At 45.6% G+C, this 22,487-nt stretch overlaps 2 protein-coding genes across 6 annotated transcripts; one reads left to right on the forward strand and one right to left on the reverse strand.

Annotated features, from left to right (window-relative positions):
* Positions 1 to 573: 573 nt before the first annotated feature.
* Positions 574 to 4,023, reverse strand: slc46a1 (solute carrier family 46 member 1). Its single transcript, XM_035534247.2, has 6 exons — positions 3,619 to 4,023; positions 2,942 to 3,333; positions 2,311 to 2,771; positions 1,567 to 1,650; positions 1,251 to 1,407; positions 574 to 1,096 (listed from the first exon to the last, which is right to left on the reverse strand). Exons 1-6 carry the CDS (start codon positions 3,877 to 3,879, stop codon positions 1,042 to 1,044), a joined length of 1,410 nt encoding a protein of 469 aa, XP_035390140.1. The 5' UTR covers positions 3,880 to 4,023; the 3' UTR covers positions 574 to 1,041.
* A 6,054-nt stretch (positions 4,024 to 10,077) lies between these two features.
* Positions 10,078 to 21,358, forward strand: foxn1 (forkhead box N1). Of its 5 annotated transcripts, none has more exons than XM_081700671.1 (10): positions 10,078 to 10,247; positions 10,752 to 11,009; positions 14,917 to 15,048; positions 16,119 to 16,454; positions 16,765 to 16,848; positions 17,459 to 17,583; positions 18,100 to 18,196; positions 19,142 to 19,349; positions 19,426 to 19,857; positions 20,453 to 21,357. In XM_081700671.1, the coding sequence occupies exons 2-10, from the start codon at positions 10,974 to 10,976 to the stop codon at positions 20,674 to 20,676; spliced, it is 1,674 nt and encodes a 557-aa protein (XP_081556797.1). In that variant the 5' UTR covers positions 10,078 to 10,247; positions 10,752 to 10,973; the 3' UTR covers positions 20,677 to 21,357. The 5 variants fall into 5 exon arrangements, with proteins under 5 accessions (XP_081556797.1, XP_081556799.1, XP_081556800.1 ...); XM_081700673.1 differs by having other exon boundaries at positions 19,429 to 19,857; XM_081700674.1 differs by having other exon boundaries at positions 10,752 to 10,921.
* Positions 21,359 to 22,487: the final 1,129 nt, after the last annotated feature.

Below are 22,487 nucleotides of genomic sequence, written 5' to 3' on the forward strand. Positions count from 1 at the left end.
GAGGGATACACTCCCTGTTAGTGCCGTTCACAACCCTTAAATTCCTGAAGTATTTCTGTGACATACAATTAAAAGTGTTACGTGGATACACATCTTCCATTTTTGAGGAGACCTGTGTCCACCGTACGCACAGGGAGACGACCCTCAGACAGAACAGTAACTAATCATTCCATTCTGATCACTACAGAAACACGAGGCCTGGCTTTTTTTAGACTGATTGTAAAAGACTGATATTCCATTTCACTATTAACTTAATTGTTAACACTGTTGCTGTATCTCGGGATGGGAGAGTATAAACGTATCCCATAAATATTCCCAAATTATCCTGGTTTGCAGTATCCCAGAACTGGAATTTTAGGTATTTCTCTTCCTTTCAGTTCATTCTATAGATTGGTTTTAGATTCTCAGTCATCTTCCCTCAGTATGTAAAACTAAACAAATAAAAACAAAACCCAAACATTCCAACACTGCAGACTGTGTCCTCTGAGATGGGTGAGGTTGCACTTGCTGTTCACAGCCTAGTGCATGTCCGCCCTGCAGCCAGACAGCACCTGGCATGGACTCAGACAGGGGTCAGGAGAGGGCATGGGAAGGTGCTTTTACCGTAACCTGAGTTTAACAGAATAACTGTACACAGGTACTGGAAATGATACCTGCACTGACTGCAGAACTTGTTGGCTCAGACGGAGTAGGATATCTGAAACAGTGCAATTATCATTTGCTTTTATCCCATGATTTATCTATAACACTGGTACTCACTAGTATGTATGTATATATATGTCAAGACCTACATTGTATTTGTAAAAGTTATTTGAATATCAAAATGAAAATTAAAAGCAATTACTACAACCACTCCTAGGCACCTTTATGTCATGGTAACCATGGTAATCAAGGTATCCACGGGTAACTCTGGGTGGTTGATTTTCAAATGGCCAGCAGCAGTACAACTCCTTCACTGCCCACCAGTGTCAGCTGTGTTATTGCTACACAAACAGCCTGCCGTGTGTGTGTGTGTGTGTGTGTGTGTGTGTGTGGCAGTAATCAGTTCACCACGGTTCCTCTGGTCCTCGCCTGCTGCTCTTTGCAGCCCAAACCACTGCAGAGATGAAACAGTACAAACATGTGGTTACACTGGCCAGGTGAGGTGGTGCAGGCATGGCGGTCATGACCACGCCACCTGCTCATACACATCACTGAAACACAGCCACTTCAGTTCATCTGCCCGTCCATGTAGGGTCATTTGAGCTCACCCGATGATTCCGGCAGGGATGAGGAGGAGGATGGCACCAAAGAGAAAGGGGAAGCCCTTCATCACATGTAAGGTGGCAGGGTAGAGTGAGTTAAACACCCCGCTGGCCACCAGCGAGCAGAGGCCCTCCACACACGCCACGGACGCGAAGAGAGCGCCTGGGAGAAATCACACACACACACACAATCACAACAGGAAACCAACACAATCTCTCAGCTACTTCTGTTCTCCTTTCTGTTTACATGACACTCTGGTCTGATTCTAGTTTTAACTGGGCTGTTTGCACTGGTCTGATTCTAGTTTTAACGAAGTCTCACCTTGCTCTGACGGGTCGACTAGTTTGGATAGTTTGGACCTGAGGACAGGGGTGGACGCCATGAGCAGGAAGCCAAGGCCGTATCCTGGACACACACATGGAAACAACTTATGTTCACCTTGACAGATGGATTTTTCCCACTCGGAGTGCATGTGACCTGATCTCAGTCGATGACGCATAGAAATATGCAGAGAATAATTTGGATTATTTCTCCTTTACTCTTTAGTCTTTTCTACAAACCACTATGCAGTAATTGTGTACTCCCCCAGAATTTGTGCATTATATCGTGGGCTGGATTTTACTACAATTTAGTCTCTGATAGATTACATAATCTCTGGCATGATTCAAGTCCTTTCCCTGCTGTGCTGGTGAAACAGTTGTGGCTCCCATAAACAAACAAATTGAGGACATGCAGTCCCTTCTGAGCTGAGATAACGGAGAGATAACGGATGGTGTTTAATTGCCACAGCATAATCCTGGGTCCAGTGCACCTGCAAACAAGTTCTTAGGAAAGGTAATACTTCAAGAGCTTCTGCTCTGTGTTAATCCATCACTTCCATCTTTATGTTAATCTGTCATTTCCTGTTTTGTGATAATCTGTTAATTCCTTAAGAACGATTTAATTAAGCAAGTCCTAACTATGCACATGTAGCACCTCCGCTGCCTGTTCAAACCCAACATAACACATCAAACATTATTAAAATAAACAAATTCAAATGGAATGCCGGCTTTGAGGAAGTGTTACCCGCGAACACAAGTGCCGTAGTGTTCGCCAGTGAAAACATCACCAGGCTGGCAATGTTGGAGACCAGAGCCACCATGGCCACCCAGGAGTCCTCCAGACATCGCTGCAGTACCCTCAAGCCCAGGAGACTGCTCAGGTACGATAGGTGCTGGGCGGCGGAGCCATAACCAATCAGCTGCGAGGTCCAGCACAGAGGGGAGCTGAGCTCGTACAGCACGTACAGATCACGTGATCCAAAGTGCACGGTGACCACCAGGAAGAAGCAGAGCGTGTAGAGCCACAGGGCGGTCCTCTGGGTCCCCTGACCCCCGGAGGTGAAGAGGGTGTAGACAGCTCGGTGGTGCTGGCAGGAGAAGAGCTTCGCCTCAGGCTGAGGAGTCATCGATTCGGGGACGAACAGGTACGCGTACAGGGCTGCGGCCAGATTGGTGGCCAGCACAAGCCAGAAAGGGTTGATGTACCTGGATCCACGGGAAGAAAGAACCAGACACTGGATGGGTGACAGACTTCTGCTTGTGGTTTTTGCTTTTTTTTGTGATGAGTCTTAGAATTCAATTCATGGTCAATGAGAATTTTATAGTGATCTGTAATTACCTTGAACAATAAAAAAATAACAATAAAAACACAGTACCCTTGTGTTCGCTGCCACTCGCCCCCGATAATGCTGGCGAACATGCCGGCAAGACCAATGCACGCTTCCAGTACGGCCACGCGGAAGGTCCGGGAGCCCGTGTTGCTGGTGTCTGCCACGTAGGCGAAGCAGCCTGCCAGGATGGCATTGAAGTCCCCGGTCAGGCCGCTACAGATCCTCCCCACAAGGAACCAGGCCACAGGAAGCTTCAGGTACATAACGGTCAGGTACACCGCAGCCTGGACGGCCAGGCCCAGACTAGGCAGGATGAGGACCACGCGGCGACCCGCTCGGTCGCTCCAGGAGCCGAGGAGGATCACGACAAAGAGGCCCACCAGGAAACCTCCCAAACCGATGTACAGGTTCCAGTGGGCCGTGAGAATCTCCACCTCCTGGACGAGGGAGAAAACAGAACGTCACTGATAACAGTCACTTTTCTCAGGACATTTTTCTTTAATTCAAGATCAAGTCTTGTTTATTTTTTCACGTTCAGTTGGGATTTTCTGTGGTGGAAAAACAAAAATACTAAAGATGAACGATTAAGCATGCTCTGGAGACATCAACAGACAAAACGTGTCTTCAAAGCGCTAGAGGAAAACTCTGCAGCGCTGTAAGCACTCTTGCGCGTCTGCGCAGAGGCTGCGTAAGTGCCGCGCAGCCAGGGCGCGCACGTATACCTTCTGCAGCGGGTCGGCGGGCCCGGCCGGGTTGCCACATCCTCCTCCTTTGGTCCCGTTGTAGCGCAGGTCCTCGCGGAGCCGCTCCCACAGGTACTGCGTGGCGAGGGGCCCCTGCAGGGCCAACGCGAACGTGCACAGGAAGAGCACGGGCTCCACGGTAACCGGACACGCGCACGAGAACGGCGGGGCTCTGCAGCGGCGGCGCGCGGCGGCGGCGGCGACGGACACGATCGGTCTCGTGTCCGAGTCTTCCTCCATGGCGCACGGGTCAGGCCACGTCTGGCGCGAGCATTGCCGGACCCTCAAAGCCCTTAAAACGAGACGAGCGTGAGAGGAGCAGCCCCGCGTGCGGAGTTGGGGGTTGGCACGCGGACTTTGTCAGGTCACGTGAAAAGGCTCCCGCTTGCTTCGCTTTGCGCAAACTCCGCAGTCCACCGCGAGCGACAGTTCGTCATGTGACTTTTAATTAAAAAAATAAAATAAAATAAATAATTGTTTTATGTCCGAACATGGTCGGATAATATATAAAATTAAAAAAAAACAAACTAAACAAATAATAGTTGTACTTAATGTCAAACAACTGAATCCAGTGAAAGACAGGCTTCTCTGTACTAAATACTATAATGTGATCTGAAATGCAATGTTTCATCTTTGGAAATGTTGGTAGTGTTACAGCGCATTTAGTAACCTGTTTAGGGCTTAACTGAGCTTATAACGGCATCAGAAGATCTTACATTCAGGAAATCATTAAAAAAAAGCTACGCTAATGTTTACCCTCCGAAAAAACGTTTATTTGTTCTGCTGGAAAACATGAAATCTGTCTAATATTGTTAAATGATGATTACATGGCTCACTGTAGTGATCGATTATTCCCTATAATCAATCTTAAAACGATTTACCAGTATTTATTTTTAGCTATTTATTTTGGATTATCTATGATAGTGTTTATGTGGTTATACCCTGCCAAGGGCAGACCAAGCAGCGAAGAAACACTTCTGTGGGTGTGAAACACTACGGTTGTGATTTCTACAGGACACGCATGCGTGTGACTGTTGTGATTTATACAGGACACATGTAGCGTGACTGTTGTGATTTATACAGGACATGTGTAGTGTGTGTGACTGTTGTGATTTATACAGGACATGTGTAGTGTGTGTGACTGTTGTGATTTATACAAGACACGTGTAGTGTGTGACTGTTGTGATTTATACAGGACACGTGTAGTGTGTGCGGAGTAATTATAACTGAAATGATCCAGTAATGTCACTGAAATTACAGAATTCATTTATCTAAATTGCAATGATAATTCTTAATGTAATATAATTATGTACAATTTTTTTTAAATATCATTGTAATTACCCGTGACTTGTGGTTAGTATTTTAATTGCTTGTTTGATGGCAAGAAACACAAGCATTTACTAGAAAAACGCTGTACATATGTATGTGTCTGTGGACAAGTAGTTATCTATTTGTGAACGTCTGGTGCCCCCTGGTGGACACTCTAGGATGGTAGGACCTCCTTAGACGGACCCAAATGCAGATGATGTGGTACAAGGACGTGGACCGGAGAAAGAATGAGGACAACTTCGAAGGAAATCTGGCAGCTGGGACAGCATACGTGGGGGACAAAGCCCACAGCCCTACCTGCTACACTACTGTGAAGGTGAGGGGGAACTTTGCCTCAACCTGATGGGTTTATGGGTGAGGAAAACCCCAGCTCTATCTAAAGCAGAAAACCAGATGGACTGAGGTTCACTAGACTTGGCTGGCCCGATCATAACACTACAAATGAAGTGTATGTGTTAGACAAACAACTCTCAGGTAAATTACTGATAAAGAGGGGAACCCTTCCCCAGAAAAGATGAACCCTCTTAGAACAGACAGGAAAACAAAGTGTAACTCTTGTACTCAGACTACCAAGTACCAGCATACACAGAACCTTCCCCAAGAGACGTTTGCAAAACTGTTACATAGGGTGGGGCCCCCGGCTTCCCCCTGGTGGCTGCCGGCTGGCACTGCGAGGCACTTGTTAGAACAACAATAATCCCCTAAAGTACATATGGGTGTGATTGGGGCCAAATGGTTTACAAAAAGTTTGCGTTCATTAGTATTACACTTGTGCTTGGTAAAAACAAGAAAAAAGGGTTTGTTTTTCTGCTTCTATGTCTTTTTATTTGTGCACAGTGTGTATTGCTTTGCTTTATTGTCTAAAACTATGTGTAAATTTAATTCAGTTCTGTTTGTATATGTGTGCTTCATGTTTTTTAATTAACTGATTTAAAGATTTTTCTTACCTTCTGGTGCTCCTTTTGTAAAACAGACTCTTTCAGGCATTTAACTTCTGCTACGATAATATATATTATATATACTGCCTAGCCAAAAAAAAAGGTCACCACCTGGATTTAACTAAGCAAATAGGTAAGAGCCTCCCACTGGATAATTACTGCATGGGTGATTATGTTTCAGCTGGCAACAAGTTATTTAACCCTAACTGATGCAGTGAGTAAACAACCATGCCGAAAGACACATCCTGTGGTCGTGGAAAAGATGTTAATCTGTTTAAGAAGGGTTAAATTATTGGCATGCATCAATCCTAAAATCAGGTTAAGAACTGTCCAACGCATTATTAAAAAGTGGAAGGCCAGTGGGGAAACATCATCTTCGAGGAAGGAATGTGGTCAGAGAAAAATCTTGAATAATCGTGATCAGTGATCACTTAAACGTGTGGTGAAATCAAATCATAGAAAAACAATAGTAGAACTCAGGGATATGTTTAATAGTGAAAGTAAGAGCATTTCCACACACACAATGCGAAGGGAACTCAAGGGATTGGGACTAAACAGCTGTGCAGCCTTAAGAAAACCACTTGCCAGTGAGGCTAACCGGCAAAAACGGCTTCAATTTGCTAGGGAGCATAAAGATTGGACTCTGGAGCAATGGAAGAAGGTCATGTGGTCTGATGAGTCCAGATTTACCCTGTTCCAGAGTGATGGGCGCATCAGGGTAAGAAGAGATGCGGCTGAAGTGATGCACCCATCATGCCTAGTGCCTACCATACAAGCCTGTGGGGGCAGTGCTATGATCTGGGGTTGCTACAGTTAGTCAGGTCTAGGTTCAGCAACGTTATGTGCCCAAAGAATGAGGTCAGCTGACTACCTGAATATACTGAACGACCAGATTATTCCATCAATGGATTTTTCTTCTCTGATGGCACAGACATATTCCAAGATGACAATTCCAGCATTCATGGGGCTCAAATTGTGAAAGAGTGGTTCAGGGAGCATGAGATATCATTTTCACACATGGATTGGCCACCACAGAGTCCAGACCTGATCCCATTGAGAATCGGGATGTGCTGGAGAAGACTTTGCGCAGTGGTCCAAATCTCCCATAATCAATACAAGATCTTGGGGAAAGATTAATGCAACTCTGGACAGAAATAAATGTTGTGACATTGCAGAAGCTTGTGGAAACAATGCCACAGCGAATGTGTGCCTTAATCAAAGCTAAAGGTTGTCCAACGAAATATTAGTGTGTGACCTTTTTTTGGCCAGGCAGTGTATAAGAACATTATATATGTAATATATGTAGTTTTCATATGTGTTTAATGGCAACTGTGATAATGATATTTCTTTTTGTTCTTCTGTTTTGTGTCATAGTTTTGATGGCTGCCTTATTTTCTTCTGCAGGCTTTGCAAAGTGCTGACATGTTTCAGTCTGCGTTCCAGCGATGGTACAAGCAGTGCATGTTCCTGGACCTTTTTCTGTACATCAGAAATAACTGCAGTCACTGACAGTTACCTATAGCCTCACTCAGACACAGATCATTTACAGGTTCAGAAGCCCCAGGGGTGATTAGCTGCAACTCCAGAGATCTGTATCTTTTTCTATAGGTATTTTCTGTTGATCTCCTGGATATAGTCCTAAAAGTATTATTCCATATTAAACCAGGTTTAGCACACAGGTGACGACAGGCTGAACCTTAATGACAAACCCTGAGGTCAAAGTCATTCTTCACATGTAAGCAGCAGTGTGCTGCCCGCGTGTTAAATAAACATAAGAGGTGTGGTAATGATGAAGTGCTGAAATACGGAGCTCAGTAATGGGACATTCCGTGGGGCCTCCATGTCAGAGGTACAGCTCACACCCTGCTGACACCATGTTCACTGAATCAAGCAATCCTGGGCTCATTCACCATTTCTTTTCCTGTGTAGGTATTTTTCTTATACTCTGCTTTTGCGGACACGCTGTCAGTTTGGTCTAACTGCCATGGGGCTGATACTTAGCACAGAAACTGCGGCCTATCATGGTGCCCATTGCTTTGATGCACTAACAGTGGAAGTCCTTTGAATGTGGTTATCAGTTTGGTACATTTTCTCCAAAATCTCTCCGGGTGATAGAATATTATATCGGTGGTCAGTACTTCATATACTGGTTACGTTCACAACTGTACAGGTAGCCTACAGAGAGATCTGCACTAAGGAAGTGATCAAATACTAGATAAAAATGTCAGATTTTGGTCTATATTAACATATTTGAGCAGTATATGCTAAACCACAGCCATAATGTATCCCCAACAGCACAGAACTCACAACACCATAACACACCTCCAAAACCACAGGACCCCCAACACCATAACACACTTCCAACACCACAGGACCCCAACACCATAACACACCTCCAAAGCCACAGGACCCCAACACCATAACACACTTCCAACACCACAGGATCCACAGCACCATAACATACCCCCAACACCACAACACACCTCTAACACCACAGGACCCCCAACACCATAACACACCTCCATCACCACAGGATCCACAGCACCATAACACACCCCAAACACCACAACACACCTCTAACACCACAGGACCCCCAACACCATAACACACTTCCAACACCATAACACACCCCCAACACCACAGGACCCCCAACACCATAACACACAAACACAGTCCTTATTGCAAATATGTTTACATATTAACTAGTTATAATTTCTTGTTAATCTCTTAGTGGCTTGTTAGATGTCATTAAAACTGTTACCTGTTATTATGATTATTATTATTAATTATTATTATTGTGTGAAAGTTAAGCATTTTTGCATTTTCAGTGCTTTGGTACAGTCATGGCAATAAAGCCATACTGACGAGAGAGAGAGAGAGAGAGAGAGAGAGAGAGAGAGAGAGAGAGAGAGAGAGAGAGAGAGAGAGTGAGTGTGTGTGTGTGTTCAGGTAACCTGGGGCACGGGGTAATGTGGGCCACTTAAGCTCCGGTGTGTTTATTTCCTGCTCTAACTAAATCTAGTCAACAAGACTTCTACTGTCGGTTTAGCATGGATGTCATGTGATGGAAGTCACATGACCACTAGAGTAAGGTAATTTAGTAATTTTCTAAGACTAATACAAATGTCCCAGATTGTCAAATTCCCAAAGAACACAAAAAGGTGTGGCATTTCCTCTGGGTGTGATATCGACGTTTTTCTTTTCCTAGAAAACATCTAGGAATTACAGAACGATATAATGTGTTTATCTAATGTATTAAACAGATATCGGAATAACTCGAAAAATTCAAAATTGTAAAAATGTCCCAGATTACCTGCATTCACCCTATGCACAACATTATGATTTGTCTTTATAAATAAAGTCCTTAAAATAAGACTCTAGTCTGAGTCTTATTTTAAAAAAAGTCTCTAGTAGGTGTTTATTAAGTGTTCCGTATATTTCCGTAGTAGCTGTTTGGTGAGTGTTCCGTATATTTCAGTAGTAGCTGTTTGGTAAATGTTACGTATATTCTTTTAAGTGCGTTTACATTTTTTTCTAGATCTTAATCTGACAGAATCACAGGAAGTCTTTAAAAATCAGAGCCTAGGTGCAAATGTAAAGATAATTTTTTTTATGATGTACACTTCAATTCAATGAATGGGACTATTTGTTTTGGGAACATTTCATATTTCATTTCACGTCGAACACTTGACAGCATGAAATATAGCAATTAGGCCGTGGAACCTCTCCGTTCGCTCGCGGGGGTGTGACCTCGTTCCCTCGCGCCGCAGTTATTTTGGAAGACACATCATTTTATGCCTTCACCTTCAGCAGAAAATAAATAATCGAGTTCATAAATCCAGCTGTTACAGGTGCTGAGGTCGTAAATCTTTTTCCCCCACATTCTCCTAACTTCTAATAAGACTCGCTGCTTTTAAGGTGGAGTAAACGCAAGCACGTGGTCCTTTTGTTTTTAGTCAAAACGCTTTTTAAATAGCCTGCGTCCAGACATTGCACGTTACACCCCGCGCACCGACGCTCCTCCAGCAGCGCTGTCGACAGGCAGTCGGTGCGCGCATCAGGAGTGTGCCGCGCGCTGCGGTGCGCCACCGAGGGAGAGAGAGGTTGGTTTCCGGCGCGCGCTGAGGTGTTCGCCTGAGTTCAGACTGATCTGCACGCACGCGAAGACTGGAAGCTGTGTGCTCAGGCTCTGTCATGCCACGTCCTGGTGCCAAACTATTTACCACGATCTGTGCCCGCTTTGCCTGCTGTGTTGTTTCAAGCACTGGGCTTAAGAAAACACCGAAACAACACTCCTTTTGTTCCGTATGTGGAAGCATTCATATTTCAACGTAGCAGCAGGTGAGCTCGCACCTCGGGCTATAACCCCTGCCTCTCTACAACAGCACTCTAACGAGCGCACAACGTCCTGTACGTGGTGGCAGTGTTCCACCTGAGCGAGGCGCGTCAGCACGGAGACCTGGGTGACCGTGTTCATTCTGAGCTAGATGTTTATTTAAAAATGCGTCAGTGTAAGTCGGCGGACGTGACAATAAAGCGCTTACGTCGACGCGGTAACGGCTGCGTCTGGTAGCGTTAATGGTGGCGCAGCTCAGCGCTGTTCGTCTCAAACAGGTCTCCTCCTGGGGAGGAGCAGGAGAGAGGTAGGGGTGGGAGAGAAGTAGGTGACAGTCAGGTGCTGAATTTTGGTAACAAGTCTCGTCTTTAGAGGAATTGGTTGTGATTCAAACTATTATGTGGTGTCTCGTTTAATTTTTTTTCTCTCTCTCTCTCTGTCTGTGTGTGTGTGTGTGTGTGTGTGTGTGTGTATATGTATGTATGTGTGTGTGTGTGTGTGTGTGTTAGAAAACCTGTTGTGGCAGATCCTCTCTTTTGACGGTGTGCCTCCTCCTATAGGCTGGCTGTGGGCCAAAGTGCGGTATCTGTTAGCGCTCTGCTAAACCTGATCAGACAGCAGAGTGAGAGTTCTGGAGAAGTAGCAGAAGACATTGCTGAGGGGGCGCTTATGCCTGAAGGTGGGTGTGCGTGTCAGATGCTTATTATGGGATGACCCGTGTGGAAGTCTGAATGGAAGGTCTGAGGAGGATACTCTCTGGGAACAAGGTAAGTCTCACCTGTGGTGGGATCCAGAACGCCTTGGCTCGACTGATGAAATCTGTCTTGATGATTTTTCATTAGCACTCTAACTTTATTTGTCAACAATTTTATAGGCAATATTTAGTTCACCACAAATTATAATGTGAGAAAATGACTCTCAGATATTTTGTACTGATGCAATACAAGTTTTGTTTTCAAAATTACAGTTATCCAGTGGCTGTCTTTATCCAGAACAAACGTACACTTATTCTGTTTGTCCCCATGTATAGGGGACTGGTTTCTTTATAGGGGACTCATTTTGTGGTCTGACAGAATGTTTGCATAAAGGCTGTTTTAGGGATCATCATTCAGTCCCACCTCAAAAGACTCTTCCAACCTGAAGCCCAGAACAGGCCACTTTCATGTTTTACACACACACACACACACACACACACTGGACCCTGTAGTGCTCTCGAACGTTGCTTACCTTGCATGCAGTTGGTGTGTGTGTGTGTGTGTGTGCGTGTGTGTGTTGTGTATCATCTTGCCACATCGCCTTAGCTTGGCATTATTATGTAGATACAGATTTGAAACGTTTACTGCAATAAGCCACCTGATTTCAGAAGGTTCTCAGGTGTGCCTCTCATTTCAGAGATCAAGTCTCTCACTAAAAGCCTTGTAGGTTTGTCGTGAGTATACCATGACCATGGCAGAAATCCTCAATATCAGATATTTTTACATGTGGAAACGACATCCTTTGAGATGCATATTCAGGTTTTGAGGAGATGTTGTTGTACAGCATGTGTACAAGCGCATGCATGTATAAGAGACAGAAAGACAGCAGGATTCCTGTACTGTGACAAGTGACCAAGCCACCACAGACGGCCTGTAACGGTGTCCCCGCCAGAGGCTCTACGGGGGCTAGGGACAGACCGGCAAGACTAACAGGTAAAAGATGTGGTGTTTTAGAAACACAGATTCCCCATTGTTCAAAGGTCTTGGCTTTAGATTGTATCTTTGCACCAAAGATTTCATGCTGGCCAGTTTTAGAGATTTATGCCTATATGATCATGTCACTGTCAGGTGGTTATACTGTAATACATTAAAAAAAAATCCTCTATATCATGTCGTGTTAGGTATGCCCACCGAAAGCATATTTCAGGCAAGATACTGTAGAAAAATGTCTGGAACGAATTACTACAGTATACAACTCCCTTTAAAAATTAAGATTACCACTACAGTTCTACCTGTGTGAAGGCAACTGAATTTCAGATTATGCTGTATACACTTATGTTTAGATAATTAATGAACGGAGCAAGTTTGGCAGGATGCAAAAATGACATCTTGTGGCTGATTCAGGACTTTATTCATACAAAGTGAGTCATGGGAATGTTTAGAAGTTCCATGATTCATCATCTCTCTGAGTGTGTAACGTTTTCCACACAGGCCTGTTGCTCCAACATGTCACCAAATCAGAGCATTTTTCTGACTCCTGCTTAAATCATAAATCACCAGCCACCCACCTGCGAAATATGTTGACTTTCTGGCTCCTATTTTCGCATATTTGCAGTTTCTATTAGTTGTAGGACTGCATGTTTATGACTGCAAGCTGCGCGTTTAAGGCTCACACAGCTACATGACAGTTGTGTGACAGTCTGCTGATCTGAGGGAGGACACAATGCGGTCGGGCCAGTAACAGGATTTTAAACAACGGTACAGCTGTGGCAGGACGCCGGGTAACGTTACCAGATGGACCGTTTTAAAAATCGAAAATCACTGTGATTTTAAAAATACTGTTACAAGTTCTGATGCACAAATAACGCGTTGTTTGTGATTTTGAGTAGAATTGCAGTAAAGAGGCATTTAAGAGTTAAAGAAGCTCTTAGGTCAGAATGGTGTTTTCACTGGGGTCAGGCGACAGAACTCGATCACATCGCACAGATGAGCTGGATTTACACAAAGCACAGCATGTGGAATTCCCTTAATGGTAGTCAGAGCGGAAGCCAGCCTGCTGTCGGGAGCGGAGCGGTGCTGGATGCTGTGGAGATCTGTTCCACCTCTTACAGACACAGTGCAGAGAAGGTAGATGAATTAAAGAAAGCCATCCCACCATCACATGAACAATGGAAAGGCAAAAGGAGACAGTCCACCACAGTCCATTAGAGACGTCAGTCACGCCGGCTGGGGAGGCCAAATCTGTGGGATGTGGTTACACTGAGATGCAAGAAACTAAGTAAGAGATCAGAGCGCTGGATATGATCACATACGTGTGAAAGGTGTGACCACCTGAGTCTTCAGAGTGACTTTATACTGGTGTTAGAGTATGTGCACGCTTTATGTACAATGCTGACGGAGGTTTGCATGGCAGTGTGATATCTAAAAGCACACGTCTGCAGTTTCTGTTCAGTAGAAGATTTACAGTTTCCTCTGACTGATCAAAGCCTGGATACAAATATGAAGTTTAAAGGAAGCGATTCCAGCAGGTCCTGGATCAGGACGAGATCTCTGGCTGTGATAACTCCTGATCCTGGATCAGAACATGATCCCTGCTGGTCGTAGATCAGTATGTGATCCCTTGCTGTGATGACTCCAGATCCTGGAGCAGAACACGATCCCTCCTGATCCTGGATCAGGACATGATCCCTGGCCATGATAACTCCTGATCCCGGATCAGGCCGTGACCCCTGGCCATGGTCGCTCTTGATCCTGGATCAGGCCTTGCTCCCTCACTGTTCTGCCTGCACAGTTTGTTTCTCTTTCTACACTGGGGTGGCGTTATAAGTGAAGACACGCCTGCTTCCTTCCCAGTACTCAGTTACACTGCGTTTCGCATGAAGTACAACTCAACCATCTCACATTCAGCCTGTTTCCCTGCTGCAGAGATTCTGGCCTCTGTGTGACAAACGCTTCATGCTTTGTTGGCGATTTTAATGAGCGTCTTGACTGGCGCAGTGTGGTCTGTTGACTGGAAGCGAAAGTGGGCTTCTTCTGCAGTAACTCACCTGTGGCCACGTGTCCTAGCTGTGGTGTTATCAGGTATCAAGAGCTCTGAAACGAGAAACACACTCCTTCCTCTTCAAGCTGGTCCCAGGCTGACGTTTTCACGGGGACTGAGAAGTGCTTATGTGTACACTCGAGGAAGAATTTCAATCACTGTCAAGAAGTTGCACTGTGATGACCCTGCAAATACATCCTGGCGTGATCTCATGTGCAGTACAGCTGCAGTACAGTGGCCTGGACGTGTCCCCGTCTGGGACAAAACCAAAGTGGAAGAGTTTAACACTTTAACTACTTTGGGGTGTCTTCTTATTTGCAGTAAAAAGCACCTTTGTCAAGTTCTGATGTCTAACTGAGGTGTATTAAATGTTTAAAGGCTGTAAGACATTCAAATCTTCCTCTGCGGTTTATTAGGTGCACATTATTTAGGTTTATTAGGTGCACGTTATTTAGGTTTATTAGGTGCATGTTATTTACGCTATAGCGAGCATTTGGTGTTAAATTTTTAAAACGTTTAACATGAAAACGTCGTTTGGTTCTGTGATGCTAGTCGTGTTGCTGTGTGGTTAAGGATCTGACAGGCAGCTGGGGTGAAATTACGTTGATGGTTCTTCATTTTGACATGAGGCTGTTGTTACGCATCAATAGTATGCCTAATAAGTGCTGTCTGAACCTAAGCTGGCGTCTAAAGACACGGCAGCGCTGCACCATCGACTCGAGCTTAGTTTGCTGGAGTTTGGAACTGTTCTGAAGCCTCGTGTGTACAGTCATACCGCCTGTCACGTCTGGTGTATCTGTCAGAGTGCAGAGAAATTGGCACCGACATTCCGATGCGAACCCGCCAGCCGTCTGCTCCTGCGCGCCCTCCGGCTGCGTGCTCGGCCTGCTTGCGTGCGTGTGGGTGAAGAGTGTCTCTCTCTCTCTCGCTGTACCTTAGCAGCAGCAGCAGCCGTGCGGACTGATGTCGACCTCTCCCTCGCCTCTCCCACCGGCACCCAGAGACAGTCCGCCCAAGAGCGCCGCCGGTGCTCTGCAAACAGCCCACAGTCCACCGATGCCGCTGACGCAGGTCTGAGCCTCTTCCCTAACCTGGACCCGTGCGGGTCGGGATTTTCTGTTGAGTTTAGTCGATGCAGGTCATCTCCAGATGTTGCATTCCTGCTTTATTGTTCGGTCATATATACTCAGAGGGGTTAGATGGTCACTTGTCTTGTCTTGTTCTCTGCACAGTTTCATGAAAAACCCATTTTTAAAATATATACATTATCAGTTTATATATCATTTTAGCCTGTGTTTGCATGAAAGGTAGTTGAAAGTGCCTTTAATAGTATTCGTGGATATTAGCATCTGGCTAGCACCTGCCCTTTGGCCAAAAACCAGCTGATTCAATTAAGATGCAAATAAGGTTGTACAGAATGGACTAAGAGTGCAGACTCCTGTACAGTCTGTCAGGAGAATAAAACGGCTCGCAATGGCAGACTACGATCCACAGACGTGGAGGTGCCCCTAATGAAGAGATCAGTCAGTGTGTTCCGCTTGGTTCATACACACCAGGAGCTGCTGTCTGTCTTGGATAACAACCTGCTGTCGGGAGGTTGAGGAGGCTCTATTTGAGGACACCGCGCCCTGGAGCTGAGTGGCTGGGTTTTAGCATGTCACCAATCAAAGTTTGTTTCATTTATATCAATTAATGACAGCCCTGGGGCTGTGATATATCACGGCAAATACTTGAATGCAATCTTTATTAGATCAAGGGCCCTTATATATCTGTGCATTTTAAAGTTGGAAAAAAGTCACCTCCAGTTTACAACGTCAAATAGTGGGAGATGAAAGTATGTCGGCAGGTGATGCTCCTAGGTTGTTCACTGTCTGGTCTGAGAGTAAGGAACACACACATGCATGTACAAAGTCAGAAGTTGGTTGACTCAGATTTTAACATGAGCACGCGAGCATATTGCATCTCATTTTGGGAATTTGTTCACATCTGAGAGTTAATTCAAGAAAATCTTACTGACCATTGTTACTGCTCGTGGACACACAAGTATATCTACGCTGTCATTATACCCCTATAACCCCTTACGTTGTATTATTTACTCTAGTATTTATTTATTAAGTTTCACTGTATTCTCCCATTTCTAGAGCCCAAAGCGCAGCCTTACGGAAGGCTTCGTCAGCAGGTCTCAGCGAGACAGCGTCCCCTACAGGCTAAAGCCTGGCACTGCAGAGCGTTTCCGAAGGCACAGTGTGGATGGGAGCTCACTGGGCCAGGAGGGTGGTCCCGGAGACGTCAAGCGCTTCCACCCTTACGGCAGGCGCTGCAGCGACGGAGTGCCCCCTGCGGTTCCGCCCTACCGTTACCTCCGGGAGTGCCCGGCGTCTGACGCCCTCAGCCCAGCACTGATGGGCACTACCCAGGCGGTAGGGCCTGCTCCCTGGGCTCCCCACAGCATGCGAGCACAGCCTTCCGTGTTCATGGTAAGCAGGGATGCTGCCGTCACGCCCTCTGCTGTTTCTGGGGTTGCCTTATGGTTCTGCAAGGGTCCAGTAGGAAAGTAACATCAGAAAATCAGAGGTGTGTAGGATCGGGAGGCATTTCTGCAGAGAGGAGCGTGCAGACAGCTGTGAGGAGTCTCCTCCGCTCCTGCCAGAACACTTGCGTGGCCCGGGGTGAGCCTGGAACAGGAATGTCAGACAGACGAAGATTTTCCGCTATAGGGCGTCCTTAGCATAAACGATCTGGCTGGTGCTGTGCTACTAACGACCCTGCACCCGGTTTTTCACACAGGAGCAGAGTCTGACCGAGGAACTACGCCATTACACCCCATCTGACCCTGGTGTACACAGCACTGTTAGTTCACTGCCACACCAGGTAAACTGGAAGGAGGTATGTGTGTGTGTGTGTGTGTGTGTGTGTGTGTGTGTGTGTGTGTGTGTGTGTGTGTGTGTGCGCGTGTGAGTGTGTGTGTATGGTAGGTAGCAAACACAAAGAGCCTCTGTGTTGTGTGCTTTGTGTCTTTTTGTTCTTTACCGTGTGTATTCTGTTTATTCACCATGCACACAGTCAGCCTGAATCCTGCAGCTGAACTCGTAACATGTGTCAACATGGATAAAATACCTGAGCGATAAGACAGAAGGACATTTTGGATCTGTTTCGTACTTGTAATCAAAACATTGGCAGGAGATACTCCTACATCGTCAGATTGTCAAACTACAAAGACCAATACAAGACAGTTCAACATGTCTATAGTGTCTTAGAAAGAAAACAAGGCAGGTGAACAGTGTGTTAATTAATCAGGATTCAGATTTGTGTGCAGGAATTACAACACATCACAGGCCGTGAATGCAAAGCTTTATTTGACTTGTTCAGAAAATAATCACTGGGGGAAAAAAGTCTTTTAAAAAGTGTGTGCGTGTGTGCGCGCGCGTATGTCTATGTTTATACATGTGTGTGTGTGTGTGCATGCATGTGTTTTCTTCAGTTTCCAGACGACTTCTCTCCAGTAGGTCCAGAGGTCAGTTCGTTCTACTCGTTCCAAAGCGCGTCGTCCCGGAGCTGTGAGGACAGTCCAGCTCAGCTCTACCCTAAACCTGTATACTCCTATAGGTACACACATGCCTGCAGTGCCTTCAGCTAAAGTAACACACCTGCGCTAAAAAAATCAGCCCCTCAGGCATGCAGGTGCGGAAGACATGTCCGTGTCCTTAGTTTATGAAATAGGATCTTCAGTTTTCCTCGTACTGCAGATACCGGCATTATATACCCCAGCAGTGGAACGTAAATGGAGCTGAAGTTTAAAGTTTTTGGAAAGGTTTTTGTTTTTGGAACATTAATCTAATTTTGCATTGCATATGTTAAAAAATGTGTTTGTATATTGGAGTTTAAGAAACACGCAGAGTTCAGGGTTTTATTACACTGGGAGACTGTGAGCAGCATGTCTGAGCAGCGGACTCGTCAGCTCAAATGCGCCTGCTGATGTTTAAAATTCTCATCAGCTCAAACATGAAATTTGAAAGATCGTCATTGTTCCATGTTCTATAAACACTGAACACACTGTTTTAAAATCAAACTCCTTCAATAGCTGGAGGTGTGAATGTGTTTATTTTCCCTGTGTTTCCACAGTATTCTCATTTTCATGGCTCTGAGGAACAGCCGCACAGGAACCCTGCCTGTGAGCGAGATCTACAGTTTCATGACAGAGCATTTCCCGTACTTTAAGGTACTCCGGCAGGTCTCTGTTTTCCGCTTACCTCATGTGACGATCCTCTACCCAGCATGCTTCCTACGAGTCTGTTTATTCTCTTATTCACACATTTGCCTACTTTGGCAGTGAAGGCATTGAGGTTTGCATTAACCCTCAGGAGGAGAAGCAGGTTCGAGGAGATCATTCATCGAGCTCGTGCCTTCAGTAGGCACTTCTGCATGGCTCTGCTGTGGCGTGAGCCGAGACAGTCAGTCGGAAGCACTGAAAGTCCCTGCAGTGTGTGTGTGTGTCCGTGTGTGTGTGTGGGGGGGGTTGCCCTTTATACCATCTACAGTGCTGGAGCATCATGGGACGTTGCATAAGACGTTAGGCGCCTTTGTGCAAGTGATGGATTACATTTATGCCCAGGCTGACTTTGTCACCTGAATGTTGGATATAATTGCTTTACTAATGCGTATTATCCTTACCTGCATCCAGGCCTGCTTCTGTGACATGATGCTTCTAACAACCTTTTGAATGATCACATTTATAGCGTAGCGTGGCACTGTAGATGTTTCAGTTCTTCTGTGCTTCTAAACGGATGCTACGGATGCTACTGACAATGGAGTTTCCAGGGGCTAGTCCCAAACAGTGCTCCAAGCTGACGAGTAACCTGACACTCGAGCACAAGTTAAATTCCTTGTCTATTACGTTTGCACAGAACAACGAATCTGTCTGGATGATTTTATTTCTCCAAATTAAATTTGGCCTGAAATCACTGTGAGTGGAACCTACATTGTAAAATCAGAGGAGAAAATCTGAGGAGAAAAATGTCCATGGAACCCCCGAGGTCAGTGGTGAGCAGCACCCACCCGGCACCGCTCTGTTCGGCGTAGATCTTTCATCTTCTGCCTCCTGGAGATCTGCGTTGGTTGCGGTGGTGTTCCTCTCACTCTCAGCTTCACATTCCTGCTTCCCCAGACAGCTCCCGATGGCTGGAAGAACTCCGTCCGCCACAACCTCTCCCTCAACAAGTGCTTCGAGAAGGTGGAGAACAAGATCAGCAGCTCTGCCCGGAAGGGCTGCCTGTGGGCCCTCAACCCTGCCAAGGTGGAGAAGATGCAGGAGGAGCTGCGCAAGTGGCGGAGGAAGGATCCGCTGACGGTGCGGAGGAGCATGGCCCGCCCCGGTGAGCAGGACCCGGCCCGCCCGGCCCCGTAACCACAGGACACGTGTTTATTGATTGTCTTTGCTCATTCTCCCAGAAGAGCTGGACTATCTTCTGGGCGAGAGGTCGGAGAAGCTGAAGACCTTCTCTGTGCACCTCACCCACCCGCCGCACCCTCAGTTCCACAGAGCCAGCCCTGCTCCCTCCTGCAGACCTGCGGCCCCCCTGCGGCGAGCTCAGCACGGCCTCCTCGCCTCCCCAGGAGCCGCTCACAGCCACCTCCTGCTGCCCTCCAACCCTCAGCCCTTCCCCTTCTACCCCCCCATCACCCAGCAGCCCAGCACGCACCTGCCGCCCTGCACAGGCAGCTTGGACTCGCCCTTACCGGCGCACACCCCGCCCAGCTATAGCGCCGCTCTACAGACCAACCGCGGTACTGCAGGCAGCCTGCAGGAGCTGCTGATGGAAGCAGAGATGAGCAGTGACATCGACACCCTCAACCCAAGTCTAACAGACCTACAGCTGCATGGTAACAGTGTCCTGTACAGCAGCACACACACACTCACACACACACACACACACACACACACACATATACACACACACACACACACACACACACACACACACACACACACACACACACACATATACACACACACATATACACACACACACACACACACACACACACACACACATATACACACACACACACACACTCACACACACACACTCACACACACACATACATATACATATATATATATATATATATATATATATATATATATATGTATATATATATATATATATATATATATATATAAAACCATAAACAACCTTAAATATTCAATCCAAAATCTGTAAGGTATAGAAAGAATGACTTAATAACTTGTCAGATTTAATCTAACAGATTTTAAAAGTATTTTGGTCCATGTGTTGTGAAACTTTCCCAGTGTAAGGGGTAGCCCATATGTTTCAAAGAGTTTACAAAAAAAGAAGCCTCACAAGTCTTCAGAACTCCATTTTTGTCAGGTTTTATTCAGCTTGTGACCACATTGTTTTATTTGTCTGTGGCTACATGATTTTTAGACTGTCCTGACTGTCCTGTCTCTGCGCAGGACACCTGTGGGAGGAGCTGAGGAATGACAGCCTGGCTCCAGACACACTGGTGCTCGTGACCACTTCTGACGCCCCTGGCGAGCTGGCCGCGTGCCAGGCTGGCACGGACGCAGGCCTACAGACGGCCTTCCCTGACCTCCATGTCTCTGCCCTCCAACCCAGTGGGTACAGCGAGGCAGAGCTGCAGACAGCCCAAGAGCATCCCACCCTCCCGCTGCTGTGAGCAGGGCTGTGTCAAGGCTTCTGGCGGCAGCCAAACGTCCAAGTATTCAAATCAACATCCTAAACTTTAGCTGCTGGCACATGTAGATATGTGACTTGGATCTGTGTTCCCAGTGGCAAACTACCAGGCTGGATTTGGTTAGAAATCTTGGCTGATTAAAAAATAAAAAGTACAAAAAAAAAATGACATTTTATCATTTTATATTTTAAAAATGTGAGAAAACAGTTTACATAAGGCAGTGAAATGCATTGTATAAGCTTTTGAAAGTCAAAGCTACTTTAATATTTCAGTAATGACGCAATTCAATTTTGGGGTTCACCTTCGCTGTCTCCTTCAGAGCAAGTTTGCGCCAAACCAGAACAGAAATACCACGCTCTTCCACTGGAGGGCGGTAAAGGGCTTATTTCATGCGGAACCATAGCAGCCTCAGTGGTCTGCATGCTCCTTCCATATGATGGTGTTTTCCTTTGGGATGTCAACGGAGGAAACAGTTCGGTGTTTGTTTTTTAGATCGGGCATTACCTTTGTGCCACACTGGAGATTAGATTAATTCCCTGTTTTGCTACTTCAATTAATTAGCATACACTGCAAATTGATGTTGGGGCTGTTCGCAAATTAAATCTTGTTTGTTGCAGTCTACACCATCGTCTTCCTCTTGCTCAGATTTGTAATTTCTCAAAGTTGTGGAGAATATAATAAAGGAAAACATATTTATTTCAAGAACAGAGTGTATTTGACAATATAGATTGTGTTAATCACTATTACGTTTAGACAACTTAACAATACAGGCATCTCTCTAATATGTTTCAATCAGCACAGCTCTTAAAATATATATCCAAGTTTTGTTTTTTTTTCCCAATATGGATATAAATAACCAAACGTTTTCAGCTCAAATCACGATCATGTTAAATAAATAAAAGTGCGTTAAGGTCAGAGGTCAAATCCCATGTTCATTAACAGTCCCAGTAATCCAGGGACATGTAGCAGCTCAACTTCACACACTTGGTAAATAAATCCTCTTCTATGTCTGAGGGGATCATTTCAAAACAGCAAATCTGACCAGTAGCAAAATCCAGAATTTGGGCAGGATTTCATGGTTGGTGTACTCTCAGCATACCACATGGTTTGTCCAAACAGACCATTTCATGAACACGTTAAGACACATTTCTGTTGGAGTGAAGCAGCGAGCACTGTGTAGGTGTATGTGAGGGGGAATCCTTTGTAGATGAACACTGTCTGTAGATACACACATAAACCGGTCTCACACTGTCTGTAGACTCACACACATAAACTGGTCTCACACTGTCTGTAGATACACACATAAACCGGTCTCACACTGTCTGTAGATACACACATAAACCGGTCTCACACTGTCTGTAGATACACACATAAACCGGTCTCACACTGTCTGTAGATAAACACATAAACCGGTCTCACACTGTCTGTAGACTCACACACATAAGCTGGTCTCACACTGTCTGTAGACTCACACACATAAACTGGTCTCACACTGTCTGTAGACTCACACACAAACTGGTCTCACACTGTCTGTAGACTCACACACATAAACCGGTCTCACACTGTCTGTAGATAAACACACATAAACTGGTCTCACACTGTCTGTAGACTCACACATAAACTGGTCTCACACTGTCTATAGATAAACACATAAACCGGTCTCACACTGTCTGTAGATAAACACACATAAACTGGTCTCACACTGTCTGTAGATACACACATAAACCGGTCTCACACTGTCTGTAGATACACACATAAACCGGTCTCACACTGTCTGTAGATAAACACATAAA

The sequence above is a fragment of the Electrophorus electricus genome, chromosome 17 (genome assembly GCF_041902795.1).
Source record: "Electrophorus electricus isolate QZ-2024a chromosome 17, ASM4190279v1, whole genome shotgun sequence".
In the NCBI taxonomy this organism is placed as follows: Eukaryota; Metazoa; Chordata; class Actinopteri; order Gymnotiformes; family Gymnotidae; genus Electrophorus; species Electrophorus electricus.

Excerpts from the sequence above, each read along its gene's own strand:
- foxn1 (XM_081700671.1), top strand. The coding sequence starts at position 10,974 with ATGGAAGGTCTGAGGAGGATACTCTCTGGGAACAAG. Across the intron at positions 18,197-19,141 it reads AGCATTTCCCGTACTTTAAG|ACAGCTCCCGATGGCTGGAA; the intron begins GTACTCCGGCAG and ends CTGCTTCCCCAG. Across the intron at positions 19,858-20,452 it reads AACAGACCTACAGCTGCATG|GACACCTGTGGGAGGAGCTG; the intron begins GTAACAGTGTCC and ends GTCTCTGCGCAG.
- slc46a1 (XM_035534247.2), bottom strand. The coding sequence starts at position 3,879 with ATGGAGGAAGACTCGGACACGAGACCGATCGTGTCCGTCGCCGCCGCC. Across the intron at positions 1,651-2,310 it reads TACGGCACTTGTGTTCGCGG|GATACGGCCTTGGCTTCCTG; the intron begins GTAACACTTCCT and ends GTGTGTGTCCAG. Across the intron at positions 1,408-1,566 it reads AGTCGACCCGTCAGAGCAAG|GCGCTCTCTTCGCGTCCGTG; the intron begins GTGAGACTTCGT and ends GATTTCTCCCAG.